A 21,386-nucleotide genomic window follows, 5' to 3' on the forward strand; every position below is an offset into this window, starting at 1 on the left:
AAAAATACCAATCCTTGCTGAACTCACCGTTTCTGGGTCCACCGGAGAGTCTCTGCTTCATCTTTTGGTTTCTGCCATTTCCTACGGTTCTATCGTCATGTGAACAGAGCGGCAACGAATTGGTGAGCTCTGAAAGTGGCATTGTCACAGATGTTTCACGGCCCGTCATGGAGGTATCACGGCCGGCTGAAAATCCAATGGCAGCGAGTGCTAGACGATCACAGAAATTGGTGGCACGTGTTGGTATCTAACAGTTCTTTGTTTCCAAAGCCAATGGACTCTAGGACTCTGGGAAACTGTCAGTCCTTCATAGCAGTTGATATCCTATGACTTCATTTATTAACCCCACCTTGGGGTGGTTACGGTGCGGTTTATAGTTTGTTGCATGCTGAGCTCTGGAGAGGTTGTCTTCTGGTGCTTCTGAGACTTCTGTAGTTGCTGCTGCTCAGATAAATGTTTGTCTTTTGCTATCTACCAGGGCTCTGGTGATTGCAGTCATGTTTCCCCTGTATTATTCCCTTGTGTCTTCCTTTTAGCGTTTAGTGGGGTTGACGAAGAGCTCATCCCACCCGTTCCCCTTTTAGGACAACACTAGCAACACCTAGGGTCAGGTTTCCAGCTTAGTGCATAGTGAGAAACCTATCTAGGGTGATGAGGAACCCCAGTGACAAACTGTAGGTTGTTGTCAGGGGTCACCACTTCCCCTTTCGCTAGCTATAAGGCATTCCTTTCAGCTTCCTGTGTGTTGTTCTATACGGTTGCTATAGCCTTTCTTCCCTGTCATGACAGGTGTTCCTCTTACATTGACCAAGCTGCTGAGCTCGCTAGTTGGTTGCCACACTTTCGACATGACGTTAGCACTGCAGCCAATCCCAGACATCGATAAGCATCAACTAAGACTTGCTGATGGACCCAGGGAAGATGAGTATAGCGCAATTTATTATTTTTTTAACAAACTGTAACCGGAGCCAAACATTATCTTAGAAGGAACAACCCTTTTAATTAGACATTGAAGCCATACCATAGCCATGAGGCGGTAGGACCTAAAAGGAAACCTGAGCTACCTATGATAGTTGGGTAGACCATGTTACAGATATTGCAATTAGGCTCAAGACATTTATAGCCACATAAAAATAGAGCAGTGTTAAAATCATGATTGCCAAGTTAGGTAGGGGTTGTGTGGTAGATTTTTTTTCTGTCATTCCCCCTTTTTACTGTCAATGCCCCATTTCCCCCATAACCAAATCCTGATGTCTTTCTGTGAGTTTTCGGGTGTGATGGAGATTGTGGCACCCAAGTCCACCTGGTATTTCTTTCATGAGTCTCTTGGACTTTCTGGCAGATTTGGCAAGTGTGATTATAAGTGACACATGATAAGTGCGGGACCTGTTACAAAGTTTCCACTGGGACTGAGGAGCATCAATGTACTCCATTAAAGGCCCCTGATTTCCTGCAAATGTATGCATAAATCTTTGGCCAGAGTTAACAGAAAGATTAGTATGTTATATTCTGTACACATAGAGAAACAGGACCATATGTGGATTGACTTGTCAGAAGTGTAGGATTAGTTAATAACTTCCAGCCATGTATCTTCAGGACACCAGGAACAGTTTGGAACGTTGCAATCTGAAAAGTAAAATGAGTACGGGACAGATCACAATTTATCTGTCCTCACAAATATTATCATACCTAAGAGTATCTGCAATGAATTTTCAGTCATCTCCTTGGATGAAACGTTATACCGAGCTGGCCCAATATTACAAGTCACCAGTCACCTCGTTGGAGACTAGACACAACCCACAATTTCACTGCGGTTCTTCTGAATAACCTCATTTTTCATTTGATGCTTATGAAGTATAATTATCTTGTTGATTAAACGTCAGTAATTATCTCAGCATCATTTAATTTCTTTTTGACTAAACTTGTGGCTTCATCATAAGTCCAACCTATCTGGCAACACGGTGCCTGACAGATTCTCCTCTGCCCCGGGAGACTTCTGCTGTGTTGTGGATGGGGCCAGCCAAGAATTTTTCAGAGGCGACTTCCTGTTAATCCCCAGTTATCTAAACACTGAACTGAGGCAGCGTGGGGGGATATTAAGCGTATGTCGAGTCAATGGCAGCCAAAAGGGAAAACTGCTTTCTCCTTCTGCTCCTTCAACTGTTTTTCTCTGCTCCTTTTTACTATTTGTACCAACAATCTCATATTGTTATGTATTTTTTTTATTTTCTCTCTGCCCAGCCTACAATATTGAATTTCCTTTACTACCCTGGCACCTTTTATTTTTTTAATTTGGTCCATCTATGCACTTAATTTCTTAATCATGCATCAGTTATCTCCATTTATCATTTAATAATATAGCCGTACAGTGCAAAAAACTAGCGCCACAAATCTTAATACAATATCCATCTTCCGTAGTTTATATGGAAAAGACAGACACAATCTTTTTACTGTTCTCTTAAAGAGTTAAATAAAATCATAGGGCACATAATACGGTGCACTGCATGTCGTCCTACATCATTACTTTTACGACCCCTACAAATGCACCTTTTCCAACATCTTACTGTAGTTAACTTTTATTTCTAGAGAACAAAAGGCTCAGAACTCCCAAATTGGACAGACTGTATCCCTAAAGGGGTTGTATACTTCTTTAAAATTGATGACCTATATTTAGGATAGGTCATCAATGTCTGATCAGTTTGGGTCCAATACTCGGCACCCTCACCATTCAGCTGTTCTCAGTGCTGATGGCAGCAGTTGGCAGCCAGAAATGCTTAGTCTCAGAGCTACTCCATCATCTGATAGTGGTTGGGTGCTGCACATCTGCCTTCCATTCAAATCAATAAGAGGTGGATGTGCCACTATCAGAACATGGGACATCTCCGGAACGCCTTATTTCTGGCCGCATGTTGCCACCGAGAGCAGCTGATCAGCGGTGTTGCCAGGTGTTGGACCCCTGCCGATCACACATTGATGATCTATCCTAAGGATAGGCCATCAGTGTTATGGTAGTGGACAACCTCTTTAACTCCCCCAACAGTCAGCTCTCAGGGAAAGCTATACACATTAGACTGTCGGTTGAATATATCAAAATCACTGCTTTTGGATGAGATTAGTTTAATGTGTATAGGGGCTTAAAAAGTTTTTTGAGAACATCACCACAATTGTATTGACTTGTGTCTTCAGGATAGGAAATCTTCTCAAATCAGATAAGCAGTAAATGCTAGAATTGAAAATCTAATCTGTATAAGGGGTGGTCTTTTCATAGAGGTGGTCTCACTGTACATCAAATCACATATGACTGGTGTTATCCCATTAGTGGTAAGTGAAGAACTTGGTGGTGAGTCCAAACATAACTTTGGCTACCACTCCAGGAACTTTTCGCTAATCCTGTTTCCTAGATTCCCCATGCAGATCTCTGAATTCCCTGTAACGAAAAATAAATAGTTAAAAAAACCTTTTATTTTCACTATTTACAGAGCCAAGGATTAAAATTGTATCATGAAATGCTTCATACATATAGTGTCTTGGATATGTGTCAATGAGAGAGTTCTCCAGGAATGCATTTAATTTATACATCTCTGTTAGTCGGTGTGAATGAAAAGCCAAAAATGACATAAAATAAAAACTTGGCTCGGAGACCCGGCTTTCAACACCCGTACTACAGCCAGCAATGTCTGTTAGTGTTTGAGAGTCAGGCATGAAGTATAATGATCCGTTACCTACATGTACTTCTCTGAATGTTTACATGCATTTAATTGTTTGTGTACACGGATGTATATAGAACGAGGAGACGCTTTATAAGCAGTCACTCTTCACATGCCTCGGCTGACTACAGTGTGGGGGCATAGACCAAGATAGCTGACCCCAGGTCATTAGCGATAAATATAGTTTATATAAGGTTCCCTGGTTGTATATATAACTTCAACATGCCCAACATTGCTTATCACTCTTAAGTTGCTCTTGTTGCTTGTGGATTTTCTAATATTTCTTGGGGTGTTTCATCAGGAGACAGCATTCCATTGTGGCAGTGATTTACGGTTCTGCAGTCAACAACTTTAGTCATAACTTTATCTTAACTTGAATGTATCATCTGATTTTTACTAATTAGAAACATACAGAAACATATTTTTCATTTTCTGGTTGTAGATGTTTTTATTTTATCTTCACAAGAACTTAGGGGGTGTCCATCATCATCCTGCCCTAAACTTTGAAATCCAGGGGAAGACAGGAATAAAAATGTGGTTAATTCTGTCCTGTTGTCGGTGAAGGAATCCAATGTAAAAGCAGAATTGAGAATAATAGGTGGTTTATTCAACTCGTTTTGAAGTAAACTTAACTTCTTCTTCAGGAAAGGCCACAAAAAATGGTATTTTAGTGGCCTTTCCTGAAGAAGAAGTTAAGTTCACTTTGAAACGCGTTGAATAAACCACCTTTCATTTTCAATTCTACTTTTATATTGGATTCCTTCACCGACAGCAGCACAGGATTAATGTGGTTAATTTTATAGTTTAGGGCATGATGATGATGGACACCCCCTATGTTCTTGTGAAGATAAAATAGAAACATCTACAACCAGAAAATGAAAAATATATTTGTGTTTCTAATTAGTAGAAATCAGATGATACATTCAACAGCAACACAGGATTAACCATGTTTTTATTCCTGCCTTCCCCTGGATTTTGTACCTTAGCCCTTGTGGCTCATGGTCCGTGCAGCAGCTGTGTACAATGGTTGTTGGTCACACAACCCAACCAGGTGAGCGATTTGCCTTTTTTTTTAGCCTTTTGGTATGCATGGATAAGACCCTATCGCGCTTTATATCCACAGTTTTTGTGCCATAAATTATGGACATTTTACCACTATGAGAGAGTATTGTGGCCATGCTGGGCAGAACGCTTGGTCCCCTGTACAGTTTTCACATTATGTACAGTATATCTCCTATATCATACCTGGGCAAAGTGCGGCCCATGGGCCACATCTGGCTCTCTAATTGTTTCAGTCCGGCCCGTGAACGAAGACAGCAGAAGGGTTGAAAACAATGGCGCACAGGCCACACCATACACTCCCCTGTCTCAATATCACTGCTATGGGCGGCATAGTGGCTCAGTGGTTAGCACTGCAGTCTTGCAGCGCTGGGGTCCTGGGTTCAAATCCCACCAAGGACAACATCTGCAAGGAGTTTGTATGTTCTCCCCGTGCTTGCGTGGGTTTCCTCCAGGTACTCCGGTTTCCTCCCACACTCGAAAGACATACAGGTAGGGACTCTAGATTGTGAGCCCCAATGGGGACAGTGTTGCCAATGTATGTAAAGCGCTGTGGAATTAATAGCGCTATATAAATGAATACAATTATTAATATTATTATTATCTGCATCCTCGGGATAGTGCTGAATACATTGGTGAGGACGAAGCCATTGGCGCATTCTTCCATCGATAAGCTTGTGCGACTGAGATAGCAAACAGAATGAGGTGACTACATCACATCTGACGTTCAAAGAGTCAGTGCACCCCAGAGATTGGAGTGGGATGAGTATGTGTATATATATATATATATATATATATATATATATGATTTGTGCCTGTTTATTGGGGGCTATGTGAGGGCTCCTACCGTATATAGTGGTACTGTGTGAGGGTTCATGCTGTATATAGTGGTTATGTGGTGTGGGGGCTGATACTGTATATAGGGGTACAAGGTGGGGGCTCATACTATATATAGTGTCAGGGCTCATACTGTATAGATGTCATGCTAGGTACGAGTAAGTACCAAGTGCACGGTGACAGGGAAGGGAAAGAAAACCCTTTGTCTAGGGAGAGGGAAGATAGTGACCCCTGACCAAACCTACTGCTGGTCCCTGGGGTCCCTCCCCACCCTAGATAGGTTCTGCACCTATGCGCCAATCCAGATATCTGACCCTAGGTATCCCTAATGCTGAGCCCTAAATAGGGAATGGATTGGATGAGCTCTTCATCAGCCCCACTAAATAACTATAGAAGACAAAGGGGACACACAAGCGAAAAAAGCATGAACTACTTATCATTAGATGACTCAACCAGAAGCTCAGCAGAGCCTTCAGCAATGATACCACAGAGGAAAACAAACCACCTGCTTGCAACCTCAGTTTGAAAGAACTGAAAATATCACCAGCACCAGTCCAAAGAAAGGAAGGGGTATTTAAACAACCAACAGCTGGGTGGAAGTCAACCTCCTGCTGGGTCCAAAAGGAAGAGAGATGAATCCAGCAGGAAAGCTACCTATACCAATGAATACTGACAGCAGGAACAATGGAAAGTCAGGGAGCATTCTGCACAGCTAGACGTTGTGACCTTTGATGGCCAGAAACCACATAACTGTCTGTCACACGTGACTCACCCGTGACAATAGAGGGGATTGCGTGTGAACTCATTCTGTGAATAAGGGGGCTGTAATTGGGCTCATACAGTATATAGGGAGTGTCAGCATACTTAATTCTGCTCAATATTAAGTGATATAATTAATAATAATATAAAATAATTCTAATTAATAGGTTAATATTAATAAGCAGAATTAATTGCTGCCTATTGATTCGGCCCTCCACAACAAGGTCTCTCATGTGGCTTTTGGGAAAATTAATTGCCCTGTTTACACAATGCTGCCGGCAATGATTATCTTTAAGGCCACATAAATGTTGTAAACAGCTGACAAACAAGCATTTTTTTGTGGCCTGACCACTGCTATGTTTATAAGGGACAATGACTGGGATCGAGCCTTCTTTTAAAGAGCGTTACATGAGGAAGGGAGATGACTCAGAGTTTGTTAGTTCATATGGCTTGACAGCAGTTTACAAGAGTAGAATAATGGAGCCTGAGAAAGAGCCTCGATGATCTCCATCATGAGCGCCCCATGCAAAGAATTTATAGTCTGGGATCAATAAAACCTCAAAAAATGTATACACTGGAGATATTTTGTCATGTGAATCCATGTCATGTGAAATTTATCAGCTAAAATAGGAAAAGTAAGATTCCCTAAATCTCTTGCATTCAAGGGAACCTGTCACCAGGTTTTTCCCTTATAAGCTGAGGACACCACCAGTGAGTCCTTATATAGAGCAATCTAGAATACTGTATATAAGAGCCCAGGCCGCTCTGTATAACGTAAAAAACATATTTATAATACTCACCTAGGGGGCAATCCGGTCAAATGGGTGTCGTTGCTCTTGGTCCGGCGCCTCCTCCAGCTTGATTGCCGTCCTCCTGCTCAGCCCTGCATGCATAACGCGTTCTGCGTCATTCACACACAGGCCTCCATTGCACTCCTGCGCATGTGCACTTTCATCTGCTCGGCTGAGAGTAGACCAAAGTACTGCAGTACACATGTGCGGGCGGTCTTTTATCTTTCCTCACGCCTGTGCATTACAGTACTTTGCTCTGCTCTCAGCAGGTCGGATCAAAGTGCGCATGCACAGGAGCGCAATGGAGGCCTCTGTGTGAATGACGCAGGACACATAATTCACACAGGTCTGTGCAAAAGGACGGCTATCGCAGAAGATGGAGGAGGCGCCTGACCGAGAGCAGCGACACCCATCAGACCCAACCACCCCCTAGGTGAGTATAATAAAGGTGTTTTTTATGATATACAGAGTGGCCTGGTCTCTTATATACAGTATTCTGGAGTGCTGTATATAAGGGCTCCCTGGTGGTGTACTCAGCTCATAAGGGAAAAATCTGGTGACAGGTTCCCTTTAAGCTGCCCAATCAAGTTAGATAGCTATCAGTATAACACCCATTCAGATGATACATATTTTTCCCTACACTCTCATTTGGCTTGACCAATTGTTCTCATACATACCTACCAATCGTAAAATAGGCAAAATTGAAACTTTCAAGGCCAACTATTACTCTGCATAAGCAGGGATGCTCAATTCTGACCATTGTTTGCCCAAATCCTTTTGAGCTTCAGTTTGTTGGACTGTCCAATCAGGTTTGCCGGCAATCGTAGAAAGAGAGTAAGGGGTACTTTGCACGCTGCGACATCGCAAGCCGATAGTAGCAATGCCGAGCGCGACAGTCGCCGCCCCCATCACAGATGCGATATCTTGTGATAGCTGCCATAGCGAACATTATCGCTACGCCAGCTTCACATGCACTTACCTGCCCTGCAACGTCGCTCTGGCCGGTGACCCGCCTCCTTCCTAAGGGGGCGGGTCGTGCGGCGTCACAGCGATGTCACACGGCAGGCAGCCAATAGAAGCGGAGGGGCGGAGATGAGCGGGACGTAAACATCCCGCAGTAGCGATGTCGCAACGTGCGAAGTACCCCTAAGGTACTATCAAGCATCTCCATAAGTAGCATATCTCCAGGGAGTACAAAATGATCAGGTGTTTAAATTTAATCCGATACTTCTCTCCCCAACATGATTTGTCAGGAAAGAGTCAGAAAAGACCTCCATAAACATTAGATAGTCGCTCCAAGCTCCATGAGCTCAGCCGCCTTTAATATGTATGGAGGCCTTTACATAAAAGGTTATTTGTAACCTTTGGCAGAGCCAATGTCTTGAAGCTTTAGTCATTTTTACTCATTGTTCCCAAAGGAGAAATTCCTACTTGTCAGCAAATGTCGGCTAGAAAACAGATAAATAGTTTTCTGTGATCTAGTTGTGCTGATATCACTATTTCTACATTTTAGAAATGATTGTGAAATATTTTGCAATTTTTACATCACCCATTATAAAATCTAAAATGCTGCAAACCCTACCATATGTAAACTAGACTTAAAAAGGACCAGTCACCAGGTGAAAAGGGACCAGATTTTTGCTCTTCTTAGGGTATCATTATTCCATTTTTATTTATTTTATTTATTTTTTTTTTTTTTAAATCCCCTATACGATTTTAGAAGTTTGGGTCTTTTATTTAGTATTATTTTTCTATCGTCTTTACCAAGGGGGCATGACTCTATGGATTCTCGGAGCAACACCCCTTGTGAGCATAAAATAAAAAGGTCTGTATTTCTCAAAAACAGAATATTCACGTAAAAGTTGTGTGATTTGTAAAATGTGTATACCAATAGTTTTGACTAAAAATAACCAATCATTGTGTATGTAGCTCCCATGAAGACTACATATCTCCGTAAGCACAGACTATAAACTATAGTCCCAATTCATCAAATTGTTTATGGCTGTTTTATGGTATAAAAAGACCTTGAATAGTTGCAAAAATTTGGCAAAGTTCACCAGTTTTAGGCACTTCTGCAAACATGGGTGGAGCTAGAGAGGAGGCAAGGCAGCACAGGGTGTGGTTACATCTTACAAAGTCATCAAAGTGGTGTTGTTTCATACACCAGAAATATTATTCCAGTCTTTGACTGGAGTAACATTTCTGGTGAGGCACATGGAGGCGCCCACCAGTGAGTTCATTAAGTGGCATGTACTTGTTAATGAATTAGATGTATCTTCTTCCTGCATGCTTCCAATTAAGTAACCATATAACGAAAGTCTAAATTAATCAGAACCACTTGTAGTCTGGACCTCCATTTTCTCTGACACCTTTTCTAGCTGGCTGATGGATATGTCATCAGCTCTAAATTTCTTCCTATACAGCCTATGGGTGACAGGTGTGACTGTTGGCAATCCATTATAGGCATCTGTCAGCCATAGACTTTACTGACATCAATTTAATAGATATAGTATAAAAAGCAATTGGAAAAACTTGTGATATAATCATGTTTAATAGATTTCTGAGACTTCTAGGCTGACATTTAAACATATACCATTCAGTAAGTTTTATATACCAGATAGTATTGCACGGACTAGCATAGTCTACTAAGATATTTTTTTACCTTTTTTTCTGCTGTATACAAACATAAATAGTCAGACCCAAAGGACACACTTAGCAAATCAGTATTTTTTTCAGTGTAGAGGTCAATTAAACAAAAAATTGTGAACAGGATTAAACTTGAATGAACTCATATATTTGTCTACATAAATGGACCTCCACTTCTCCATCTCTGCAATGCAAGACGGAATTACGTTTCAAATCACTAGGAAAGATGCTTAACAACGGCTATGGAAACTTTACAGATGGCCATGTTGGTTGTGATACAATTTACAAGACAAAAACTACTCAACGACATGCAGTATACTGAGACACGGGAGAGCACTCATTATTATTATTATTATTATTATTAATAATATAATTTTTTTTTCTATAGCACCCACATATTCTGCAGAGCTCTACAATTCAGAGGTTCATATACAGTTAGAAGTAACAGTTATAGAAGACACAATAATTAAAGTGAACCTGTCAGGTGCAATATGCACCCCGGAACCACGAGCAGTTCTGGGTACATATTGCTAATCCCTGCCTAGCAGTCCCAGGCTATAGTAGCATACATAAAGAAATATTTCGAAAAAATATTTCTAAAGATCCTTTATGATATGCTAATGAGGCCAGGGAATAGTCGCAAGGGCACTAATTCCACCCTCTTAGCATGTTAGGACAGGGGCATGCTAGCATGCTATTCAAAGCCCATTGCCTAGCGTCATCAGTGGTGACACACATATTTGTGTCCATTGTCACTGCATCAGACGCTGGGCAGTGTGTATGATCAAAATGCCCTGCACTACTGGTCATGCGCACTATGAATCTATGAAACGAGATGTATTCAACCCGGCATCAGAGAGGTCTAGTTCACATGACCGGAAGTGCCGGGACTTCTGATCATGCACACTGCCCGGTGTCTGATACGGTGACAACATACACAGGTACATGCATTACCACTGATGATGCTAGGCAATGGGCTCTGTCCTAACATGCTAAGAGGGCGGAATGAGCGTAGGAAGTAATGCCCTTGTGACTGGCCTCATTAGCATATCATAAAGGATCTTTAGAAATACTTTGTCTAAAGATCCCTTTATCTTTGCTACTAGATACAGGGACAGTTAGGCAGGGATTAGCAATATACACCACAACTGCTCGTGTTCTGAATGCATAATGCACCTGACACGTTCCCTTTAAAGGGAACAGGATTTTCGTATATAAGGTAAAGCTAGTGCAGTACTGGCACTATCAGGCACAGGCTGTACACACCATTAGTAGGTAACTCGGATGTTTAGGCTGTGAAATCCAAGTTTGTGAAGTTTAAAATTTCATCATCTTTTTGACTGACAGTTGCACCTCTGCTGATAATATCCAGGCAGGTTATGCACATGATTCCCGCCCCAGCCGCCTGTTCCTCCCTCTCTCTCCGGCTCTATGCTAATTTTTCTATTCAGTAACATGGTGTCGAAGTTGGCGCCTGCGCATAGCGCTTATCTCCGGCGCTATGTTTCTGAAGCCTTCATTACTTAGTCTTGTGCCTGAGAGGGCGGCACATGCGCCCTCGCTTCTTCAGATCTCGTTGTGACCGCGGGAGCACGCGTGGTCACAACAGGACTGGAGAACAGCTAATCTTACCAATTAGCTGCAGCAGATGATATTGTAGCAGACGTCTGCTGCAGCTAATCAGTAAGATCAGCTGTTCTCCAGTCCTGTCAGTAAGATCAGCTGTTCTCCAGTCCTGTTGTGACCGCGCGTGCTCCCGCGGTCACAACGAGATCTGAAGAAGCGAGGGCCCATGCGCCACCCTCTCAGGCACAAGACTAGGTAATGCGGGCTTCAGAAACATGGCGCCGGAGATAAGCGCTGTGCGCAGGCGCCAACTCCGACGTCATTTTACTGAATAGAAAAATTAGCGTAGAGCCGGAGAGAGAGGGAAGAACAGGCGGCGGGAGGGGGGGAGGGGGGTTGGGGCAGGAATCATGTGCATAACCCGCCCGGATATTATCAGCAGAGGTGCAACTGTCAGTCAAAAAGATGATGAATTTTTAAACTTCACAAACTTGGATTTTACAGCCTAAACATCCGAGCTGCCCACTAATGGTATGTACAGCCTGTGCCTGATAGTGCCAGTACTGCGCTGGCTTTACCTTATATACCAAAATCCTGATGTTTGGTTCCCTTTAAACTTCAATGAACTCATATATTTGTCTAAATCAATGGTTCTCCACTTTTCCATTACTGCAATGCGAGACTGAATTAATTTTCATTTCACTAGGCAAGCTGGTTAACAACATCTATGGAAACTTTACAGATGGCCATGTTGGTTGTCATATGTGGCGCCCCAGGACCTGGTCGCCACAACAGCATTGCCCTCCCAAAGGGTTAATGCTGAGCCTGGAGGTAATTGGGAGATCTATTGGCCAGTAAGTTAACACTCAACACAATTCTCCCTCCGGCCAGCAGAGGGAGCTCTGAACCTGGAACTTCAGGGAGGATTCCTTAAGTCTGGCTGAAGGGAGGAAGTGGTAGTTAGTCTGGAGACAGGAGTGAAAGAGTGCAGACGCAGGGTAGTGCTGCCTTGTGAAACTGGGGCCTAGAGCTTGGATAGCTTGGCCCAGTGAAGCAAGGGGAGCAGAGAGGCACAGCAGAGACTCGGACATCGGAGTCTGTAGCTGCCAGGGCATAAAATCCATCCCTGGTAGCTGAATCCGGAGGGCAGGAGAGCTGCAAGCCCCCTGTCCCAGAAGCAATCTGAAGGTACAACTGCATCCCAAGGGCCTGGTGTGGGCTCCAGCAGAGAAGCACCAGAGAGGGCCTGCGCAGTCTACCACACAGAAAAGGGGACGAACAACAAGTCCCAGCAGCAAGAGGGCAATTGCAAACCTAAAGTGCAGTGTCCTAAAACAGCGGAGAAAGATTAAGGAGTAGGCCTCATACGCAACTGGCCAAAGATCACCCCAGGCACTTCCAGGCCGGCCGGACCACCTTTACCATCTGTGACGGTCTCCCTGGACTAAGTTTCTGCCGAGTAAAAGAGGAGAAGGTAAAGAGACTACTGTTTGTGCCTGTTTCTTTCATTGCTTGTCGGCCCTGCACCGTGTTAGTCACACAGCACCATAGACTTCCACAAGCACCAACTGTGCCCCGGGCATTGCTCCACCTGTGGGGAGCAGTACCACCATTGCTGCTATAACATCATCCCGGTGGCCTCACACAGCAGCGGCGTCTTAATAGCCGCAGACCACAGGTGGCGTCACGAATACAAACTTAAAGTCATCCGCCACATATTCAACTGACACCCACCAGGGCCACGGAGCCGGGCCCAGCCACCACTGACTACCACCGGACTAGTCCGGCCCGGCACCGGGTGTCCCATAGCCCTGGGGTGGGCGAGTCAACTTTTGGCGTCACGAACAGGATTTCGTGCCCGGTCACACCGGGTACTGTGCGCCTGCAGGAATTGTGCTTAAAAGACTGTGTACTGTCTGTAAACCGCCGCCGCCATTAGCCTCGCCGAGCGCAGGAAGAAGGGGGGCGTGCCTGAAAAAGAGCGCGAAGGGAGCGCGCCATCAGAGCAGAGCGCTGTTAACCCCGCGCGACCCAGAAGGAAATTTGAAAAGTGAACGGAGCCTGGTAAGGTTCACTAAGGGGGAGGAAGATGTCCGACTCAGAGGGAGAGCAGGTGGCTGCCATCGCCCAAGGCGCCGCAGCACCGGCCGAAGCAGTCCCAGTCGCCGTCGCCCCGGCCCCCACTGTAGCGCCGGTAATGCCGATCACCATGCCGTACATACCGGGAGCAGAATGGCTGCCGCAGTACTCCGGGGAGTCCCATACCTTGAGTGACTTCAGAGAAAGCCTGCACAGCTTATTCCGGGTGTATCCGCTGACTGAGAGCCAGAAGGTGGGCATAGTAATGGGACAGCTAGCCGGCGCAGCCCAGCGTGAAGCGAAGTCCTGGCCTGATACAGATAAAGGGACAGCAGCCCAGATATTGGCCAAGCTAAAGAGTACGTTTGACACCCGCACCGCAGCAGAGATAAAGATGAGATTCTTTGGGTGCAAGCAGCGGGCCACAGACAGCATAAGGGACTATGCCTTAAACTTGCAGGAGGCCCTGAAAGCAGTTAAACAGGTGGATCCAGAGAGTGTACGTGAAGAAGACAAACTCCTAACTGAGCAGTTCATAGAGGGGCTCCTGTCAGACGCCCACAGGACCCAGCTGCGTATCATGGTCCTGCAGAACCCTGCTCTGGACTTTGCCAAGTTTAAGGACCAGGCCATCAGGGTACTGAGAGAATCTACACCGAATGACCCAGTACCCCTCCGGCCTCTTGCTATCACGTACCCCGGGGTGGTGCCTGCAACACGAGCCACTGCAGGGGCTGAGGCGCAGTCCCTGGATAAGGATCCCACTGCAGAGCTCAGACAGCAGTTCCAGGAGCTGACCAAGACTGTGGCTGCCCTTGCCAGGACCGTGCAGTCTCTACAAGTGACCCCCTCGCCTGCAAAAATCGAGTTGGCCTCCAGCCCAGAGGACGTCCCATGGATGCGACAGAGGAGGATTCCGCCGACCCGAGGCAGAGACACAGACCGGTATGATTCAACAGGACAACCGATCTGCCGCCACTGCAACCAGGCGGGCCACATTGCACGACGCTGTCCTTTAAATGGGCTGAGCCTGGGGCCAGGAGCCAACCCCCAGGTGTAAGGAAGCCCGGCTCAAACCCCAGCCGCAGCAAGTATGTGGGAGGACGACCGGTCCTTCCCATTGTGCTGGATGGGATCCCTTTGAATGCCCTCCTGGATACGGGGTCCCAGGTAACAACCATCCCCCACAAACTGTACAAAAGATATTGGGCTGATTCAGACATTGACCATGGCCCAGATGATGATTTAACAATTGTGGCCAGTAATGGTCAGCCCTTACCTCAAATTGGGTACAAAGAAGTAACCATTAAAGTGGGGCGGGTGGAATTGCCGTGTCAGGGGATGATAATTGTAGATATTGATCGCAAAGAATCTGAACCACTGCTAACCATTGGTACAAATGTGATAGAAAATTGTATTGCCGAAGTGATAATTTTGTTGCAACAGGCGTCTGAAACTGCCAGCTCCGGGCAGCAGCGTGCCCTACAGAGGGAGATCAGAGCCCTGATGAGGAGGCAGCAGGTAGAGCTGGCCGGAGGAGAAATTGGCAGTGTGAGGGTAAGTGACCCCCTCCCCATTGTAATACCCCCAAGAAGTGAAATGTTGATATGGTGTCGGGCAGCAATAGGCCTCAAGGGTCAAGATTACCATGCCTTGGTAGAACCGGTGTATTCAGACAGTAGGCCTGGAGTCCTGATAGCCAGAGGGGTAGCGGACGTCCGCAAGGGGAGAGTGCCCGTCCGTGTCTTGAATTGTGGGGAGGAGGAGGCCAAATTGCCCCGGTACGCCACTGTAGCAAAACTGTACACTGTCAGCAACAATACCATTAAAGCAGTGGAACCCTTGATCCCGTCCGACCAGGCGGAAGACAATGGCTCCAAGGGGCAGCCGGAAGACTGGTGCCAAAAATTACATGTAGGCACCGACTCCACCCCCTCGCACCAAAAGCATGGGGTTTACCGGGTGGTACAGGAGTACGAGCGGGTCTTCAGCAAACACCCCCTAGATTTTGGGCAGGTGAAAGGGGTTAAACATCAAATCCCCACGGGTGATCATCATCCCATTAAAGAGAGATACCGCCCTGTACCCCCCGCACAGTATCAGTGTGCCAAGGAAATGTTACGGGAAATGAAGGAGGCTGGGGTTATCAGAGATAGTTGTAGCCCCTGGGCAGCTCCACTAGTGCTCGTAAAGAAAAAAGATGGTACGATGAGAATGTGTGTAGATTACAGGCAAATTAACCGCATTACACATAAAGATGCTTATCCACTGCCCAGAATAGAGGAGTCACTAACAGCCTTAAAGTCAGCTAACTATTTCTCCACCTTGGATCTCACCAGTGGGTATTGGCAGGTTCCCGTGGCAGAGGCGGACAAGGAGAAGACTGCATTCACGACACCAATGGGCCTCTGTGAGTTCAATTGTATGCCATTCGGGCTCTGCAACGCCCCAGGGACATTCCAAAGGTTGATGGAGTGCTGCTTGGGCCACCACAACTTTGAAACCGTGCTGTTGTACCTGGATGACGTCATAGTCTACTCCAAGACTTATGAGGACCACCTGAAGCACTTAGCAGAAGTGTTTGAGTCCTTGTCGAAATATGGCCTGAAGATCAAGCCGTCCAAATGTCACCTCTTGAAGCCAAAGGTACAGTACCTGGGTCATGTGGTCAGCGCAGAAGGTGTGGCACCTGATCCGGAGAAAGTCACTGTAATCAAGGACTGGCCAAGACCCACCACAGTGAAGGAGGTGCGGCAGTTCCTTGGACTGGTGGGCTACTACCGAAGGTTCATTGATGGTTTCACCAAGATAGCAGCGCCCCTTCAAGATCTCCTGGTGGGCCAGCCAAAGCAGGCTAAGAAGCAGAGCCCTCCATTTGAATGGAGCAGCCAACTGGAAACATCCTTTGTCCGGCTGAAAGGGGCTCTCACGGGAGAAGAAATTCTGGCCTACCCTGACTACAGCCAACCGTTTGTACTGTATACAGACGCCAGCAACGTGGGACTGGGAGCAGTTCTGTCCCAGGTACAGGGAGGCAGAGAGAGGGTGATAGCGTACGCCAGTAGGAAGCTTCGGCCCACAGAAAGGAATCCAGAAAACTACAGTTCCTTCAAGCTGGAGTTCCTCGCTATTGTTTGGGCAGTGACTGAACGCTTCAAGCACTATCTGGCATCGGCCAAGTTCACCATCTTCACGGACAACAATCCGTTGACACACCTGGCAACAGCCAAGTTAGGTGCGATGGAACAGCGATGGATGGCCCGGCTGTCTAACTTTGACTTTACCATCAAGTATCGGGCTGGCAAGAAGAATAACAATGCTGATGCGCTGTCCAGAATGCCTCACTTACCCGAGTCTGGAGAAGATCTGGATGAACTCGAAGAGATAGAGTTACCGGCTTTCCATCACCAAGGTGTTTCCCAGTGTGAGCATGCTGTGGGAGTGAAGCGCTCAAGCCCAGCAGCTGTGGAAGGAGAGGGGACGACTGTTCACCTACCAAGGCAAGCTCTGCAAGAGATATGTCAACTGGCGAACAAATGAACTTGTCTGGCAGATAGTGGTTCCGCAGAGGGATGCTCCAATGGTCCTAGCAGCGTATCATGATAACGCAGGACACTTCGGGTGGAAGAAGTTGGAGGCCCTACTCCGTGATCGGTTCTATTGGGTGCACATGAGAAAGATGATCGAGAAGTGGTGCCGAGACTGTGGCCCGTGTAACCTGAGGCGGAAGGATGATGCCAGCCAAAGGTCTCCCCTACAGCCAATTGTCACGAAGCAGCCCCTGGAGTTGGTGGCCCTGGACCACGTGAAGCTAACACCAAGCCGGTCAGGCTATGTGTACGCCCTCACCATTGTGGACCATTACTCTCGTTTCCTGGTAGTAGTGCCTGTGAAGGACCAGACAGCCAGGACAGCAGCTAGAGCGTTCCAGGCATCCTTTTGTCGACCTCACGGCTATCCGGAAAGGGTACTGACTGATCAGGGTCCTGCATTCGAGGCTGAAGTGTTCCAAGAGTTCTGTAACATGTACGGTTGTAAGAAAATCCGAACCACACCGTACCACCCCCAAACCAATGGACTGTGCGAGAAAATGAACCATGTGGTTATTGATATGCTGAAGACCCTACCGCTGGAGGAAAGGAACCAATGGCCAGAAAAGTTGCCAGATCTGGTAGACCTGTACAACCATATCCCAGTGAATTCGACCAACTGCAGCCCCGCTTACCTGATGCGAGCCAGGCCTGGCAAGTTGCCTGTAGACTTTGAGATGGGGACTGTGTCGCCTGAGGCGGTTCAAGAAATAGAGGATTGGGATACAGAACGGCAGCAGCGGTACCGTAAGGTCCAGGAGTGCGTAGAGAGGAGCCTGTCTCAAGCAAGAACGAGACAAGAGCAGCATTACAATCAAACAGCCCCAGCAACTCCCTTAGCACCTGGAGAACAAGTCCTCAAGAAGAAGCGGAGGACGCATAAATTGGATGATCAGTGGGAAAACGAGCCCTACACCATTATCCCCTCCAACTTTGACAATAGTAAGGTATGCCTCATAAGCAAGGATGAAGGCAAGACCTATCAAGCAATTTCCCGAGACCGCCTGAAAGCGTGCCCTGAACGGTGCAGAATCCAAAGAGAAATGGAAGGAGTACAAGGAAGTCCCCAAAGTCAAGAGAAAGAAGGGGAGATGATTCAAACCATCCTTGGAAAGTTCCCCAAAACTTGGACCCGAATAAACAATGCTATAGTGGTACCAGTTTTGACGTTTCCGCAGTTGGTCGAGCCAGAAACAGAAGAGGTTCCGGATCCACCTAAAGAACCGTCCGCGCCAGCACGAGATGACACGCCAGCAGTGGAGCAGGAGGATCAACCCCCTGTCAGTGGTGAACCTGTCATACCCTTGGCGACTCTTAGCCCACAAAGGCAACCATCACGCTTACCTATTGGGGTTAGGCCCACCTGTAGTGCTGAGATAGAAGACGCACCACGTAGTCAGGGGCAAACACCAGAGCTACGTAGGTCCCAGCGCAGCACTCGGGGACAACCCCCTCCAAGGTATAGAGAGTCAACTGTATAAGGGAAAAAGAAGGAGTATTTATTAGAATGTACATAGTTATGCAAAATGTCTGTAAGGTTGTGTACAAAATGTTTTTCTTTTCTTTGATTGCGAAAATGGACAATTGGGCCACTGGACTATGGGTGGCCAACACCTAAATTGTTCATAGTTAGCACCCGTGTGCTCGACACCCCTGAAGAAAAACCCGTCCGGCGTGCATAGAGTGGGGTCATCAATGCTCTGACGCACGCCCAGAGCCTACGTTGGGGGTTTGATCGCGGCGGGTCCCCCATGGAGCAGTGTAATGGACACCCGGCAGGGAGCCACACTGGACTCTTATAGTAATGTTTAAGTTTGTAACGTTAAAGTATTTGCGCCTCCCATAATGGGATGAAATGTTCTAACATGTCATGTTTGTTTCTACAGTCCGGGAGTACTGAATTTAACTAAGGGGGAGTGTGGCGCCCCAGGACCTGGTCGCCACAACAGCATTGCCCTCCCAAAGGGTTAATGCTGAGCCTGGAGGTAATTGGGAGATCTATTGGCCAGTAAGTTAACACTCAACACAATTCTCCCTCCGGCCAGCAGAGGGAGCTCTGAACCTGGAACTTCAGGGAGGATTCCTTAAGTCTGGCTGAAGGGAGGAAGTGGTAGTTAGTCTGGAGACAGGAGTGAAAGAGTGCAGACGCAGGGTAGTGCTGCCTTGTGAAACTGGGGCCTAGAGCTTGGATAGCTTGGCCAGTGAAGCAAGGGGAGCAGAGAGGCACAGCAGAGACTCGGACATCGGAGTCTGTAGCTGCCAGGGCATAAAATCCATCCCTGGTAGCTGAATCCGGAGGGCAGGAGAGCTGCAAGCCCCCTGTCCCAGAAGCAATCTGAAGGTACAACTGCATCCCAAGGGCCTGGTGTGGGCTCCAGCAGAGAAGCACCAGAGAGGGCCTGCGCAGTCTACCACACAGAAAAGGGGGACGAACAACAAGTCCCAGCAGCAAGAGGGCAATTGCAAACCTAAAGTGCAGTGTCCTAAAACAGCGGAGAAAGATTAAGGAGTAGGCCTCATACGCAACTGGCCAAAGATCACCCCAGGCACTTCCAGGCCGGCCGGACCACCTTTACCATCTGTGACGGTCTCCCTGGACTAAGTTTCTGCCGAGTAAAAGAGGAGAAGGTAAAGAGACTACTGTTTGTGCCTGTTTCTTTCATTGCTTGTCGGCCCTGCACCGTGTTAGTCACACAGCACCATAGACTTCCACAAGCACCAACTGTGCCCCGGGCATTGCTCCACCTGTGGGGAGCAGTACCACCATTGCTGCTATAACATCATCCCGGTGGCCTCACACAGCAGCGGCGTCTTAATAGCCGCAGACCACAGGTGGCGTCACGAATACAAACTTAAAGTCATCCGCCACATATTCAACTGACACCCACCAGGGCCACGGAGCCGGGCCCAGCCACCACTGACTACCACCGGACTAGTCGCGCCCGGCACCGGGTGTCCCATAGCCCTGGGGTGGGCGAGTCACATACAATTTACAAGACAAAATCTGCTGAAGGACATACAGTATACGGAGACACGGGAGAGCACTCTTTCATTGATGTGCATTCTTATTGTTATAAGTGTTTGGGTTAAGTCGTCTGCCAATAAGTCATTCCTCTATTAGATTGTGAACAGTGAAATAGTCTCCTATGCCTTGTATAGTTGTAACATCAGCTGTACAGTATACAGGATGTCATTTATATGCTCAGTTATTGGTCCTTCAGGAATAACTCTAAAAACATCACTGAATTAATTGGTGGTAAATGTACTTGGGAAAAGCAAAAATCTGATATTTGAATAATGCAGCTCCCATTCCTCCCTCCTGCTGTCACCAAATGCTGCTCGCGCAGACAGTGGGTATCATCTCACATCTAGTGACAGTTGGGCAGCGCTCAGTTACACAGCGCTGCACATGGCATCTCAGGCACTTGGATTAGCTCTGCACAGATAATATGCTACTTACCATTATAACCACTGTAATAACTGTTGTAATTGCAATTGTTCACAATTTTTTTCTTATTCTTGCAGAGTCAAGCTGAGGCACATTATAAAGGCAATCGACATGCTCGAAGAGTTAAAGGGATTGAGAATGCCAAAAACCGGCAGAAAGAGGGAGGGCAAGATGGAGACAGAAACACTCCTATGATCAGCCCTGTGCCAAGTGTCAGCGAGAGTGACACAGACAGCAAAGGTGACTGAGATCTAACACTACCTCTTCTTTCCTGAATCCTTACCCATCCATGTTAAAACATGTTGTCATTAGGTTTACCTGCCAGTGTAATGTGCAAAGTGGCAATCCGACTGCGAAAAACCTCAGCACAGCTCATCCTCAAAGCATGTACTCAACATGTTTGGACACCCTCCAAGAGCACGCAAGGTTGACTGCTTCCCATTTTCAGATCAAAATGTTGTGTATCTCTATAAATTTTACATATTTTTTTACATATCTCTATGCCAGGAAAACCCCTTTGGGATAGAACTTTGCAATTTAATGCAGAGACTTAGCTAACGTTCCCAAAGACTCCGCTTGCTCCTCTAGCCCCTATATCACACTGGTTTATTAGTGACTCCCCAGGCCCAAATACACCCAAGGCTTAAAGAAGAAAGTTTAATGAATTCAAGATGAAAGAACTAGTTGACATTTTACCCAAACCAGTGACCAACCTGAAAATGAAACCATGTCTGAAGAATGCTGACATGATTCCAATGATCAGAAAAATTCTATACGTGTAAATTGAGTCTCCTATAGAAGTCCTAGACAGTAGAGCTGCTATCAGTTGATCTTTGGTGAAAATAGTCTGTTGTTATGTTTCTCCACTGGTTAATTTCAGTGGGTTCTGACCATCGTGTAATGG

The 21,386-nt window shown here is 46.4% G+C and overlaps 1 protein-coding gene across 5 annotated transcripts in view; it reads left to right on the forward strand.

Moving 5' to 3' along the window:
- ZNF385A (zinc finger protein 385A) overlaps positions 1 to 21,386 on the forward strand; it is a 307,656-nt gene that overhangs the window by 248,684 nt on the left and 37,586 nt on the right. For all 5 annotated transcript variants that reach the window (XM_075337178.1, XM_075337179.1, XM_075337177.1 and 2 more), the window contains one exon: positions 20,560 to 20,722. In XM_075337178.1, coding sequence (XP_075193293.1) covers positions 20,560 to 20,722 — 163 coding nt within the window. The remainder of the gene's footprint in view (positions 1 to 20,559; positions 20,723 to 21,386) is intronic.

The sequence above is a fragment of the Anomaloglossus baeobatrachus genome, chromosome 2 (assembly GCF_048569485.1).
Source record: "Anomaloglossus baeobatrachus isolate aAnoBae1 chromosome 2, aAnoBae1.hap1, whole genome shotgun sequence".
Taxonomy (NCBI): Eukaryota; Metazoa; Chordata; class Amphibia; order Anura; family Aromobatidae; genus Anomaloglossus; species Anomaloglossus baeobatrachus.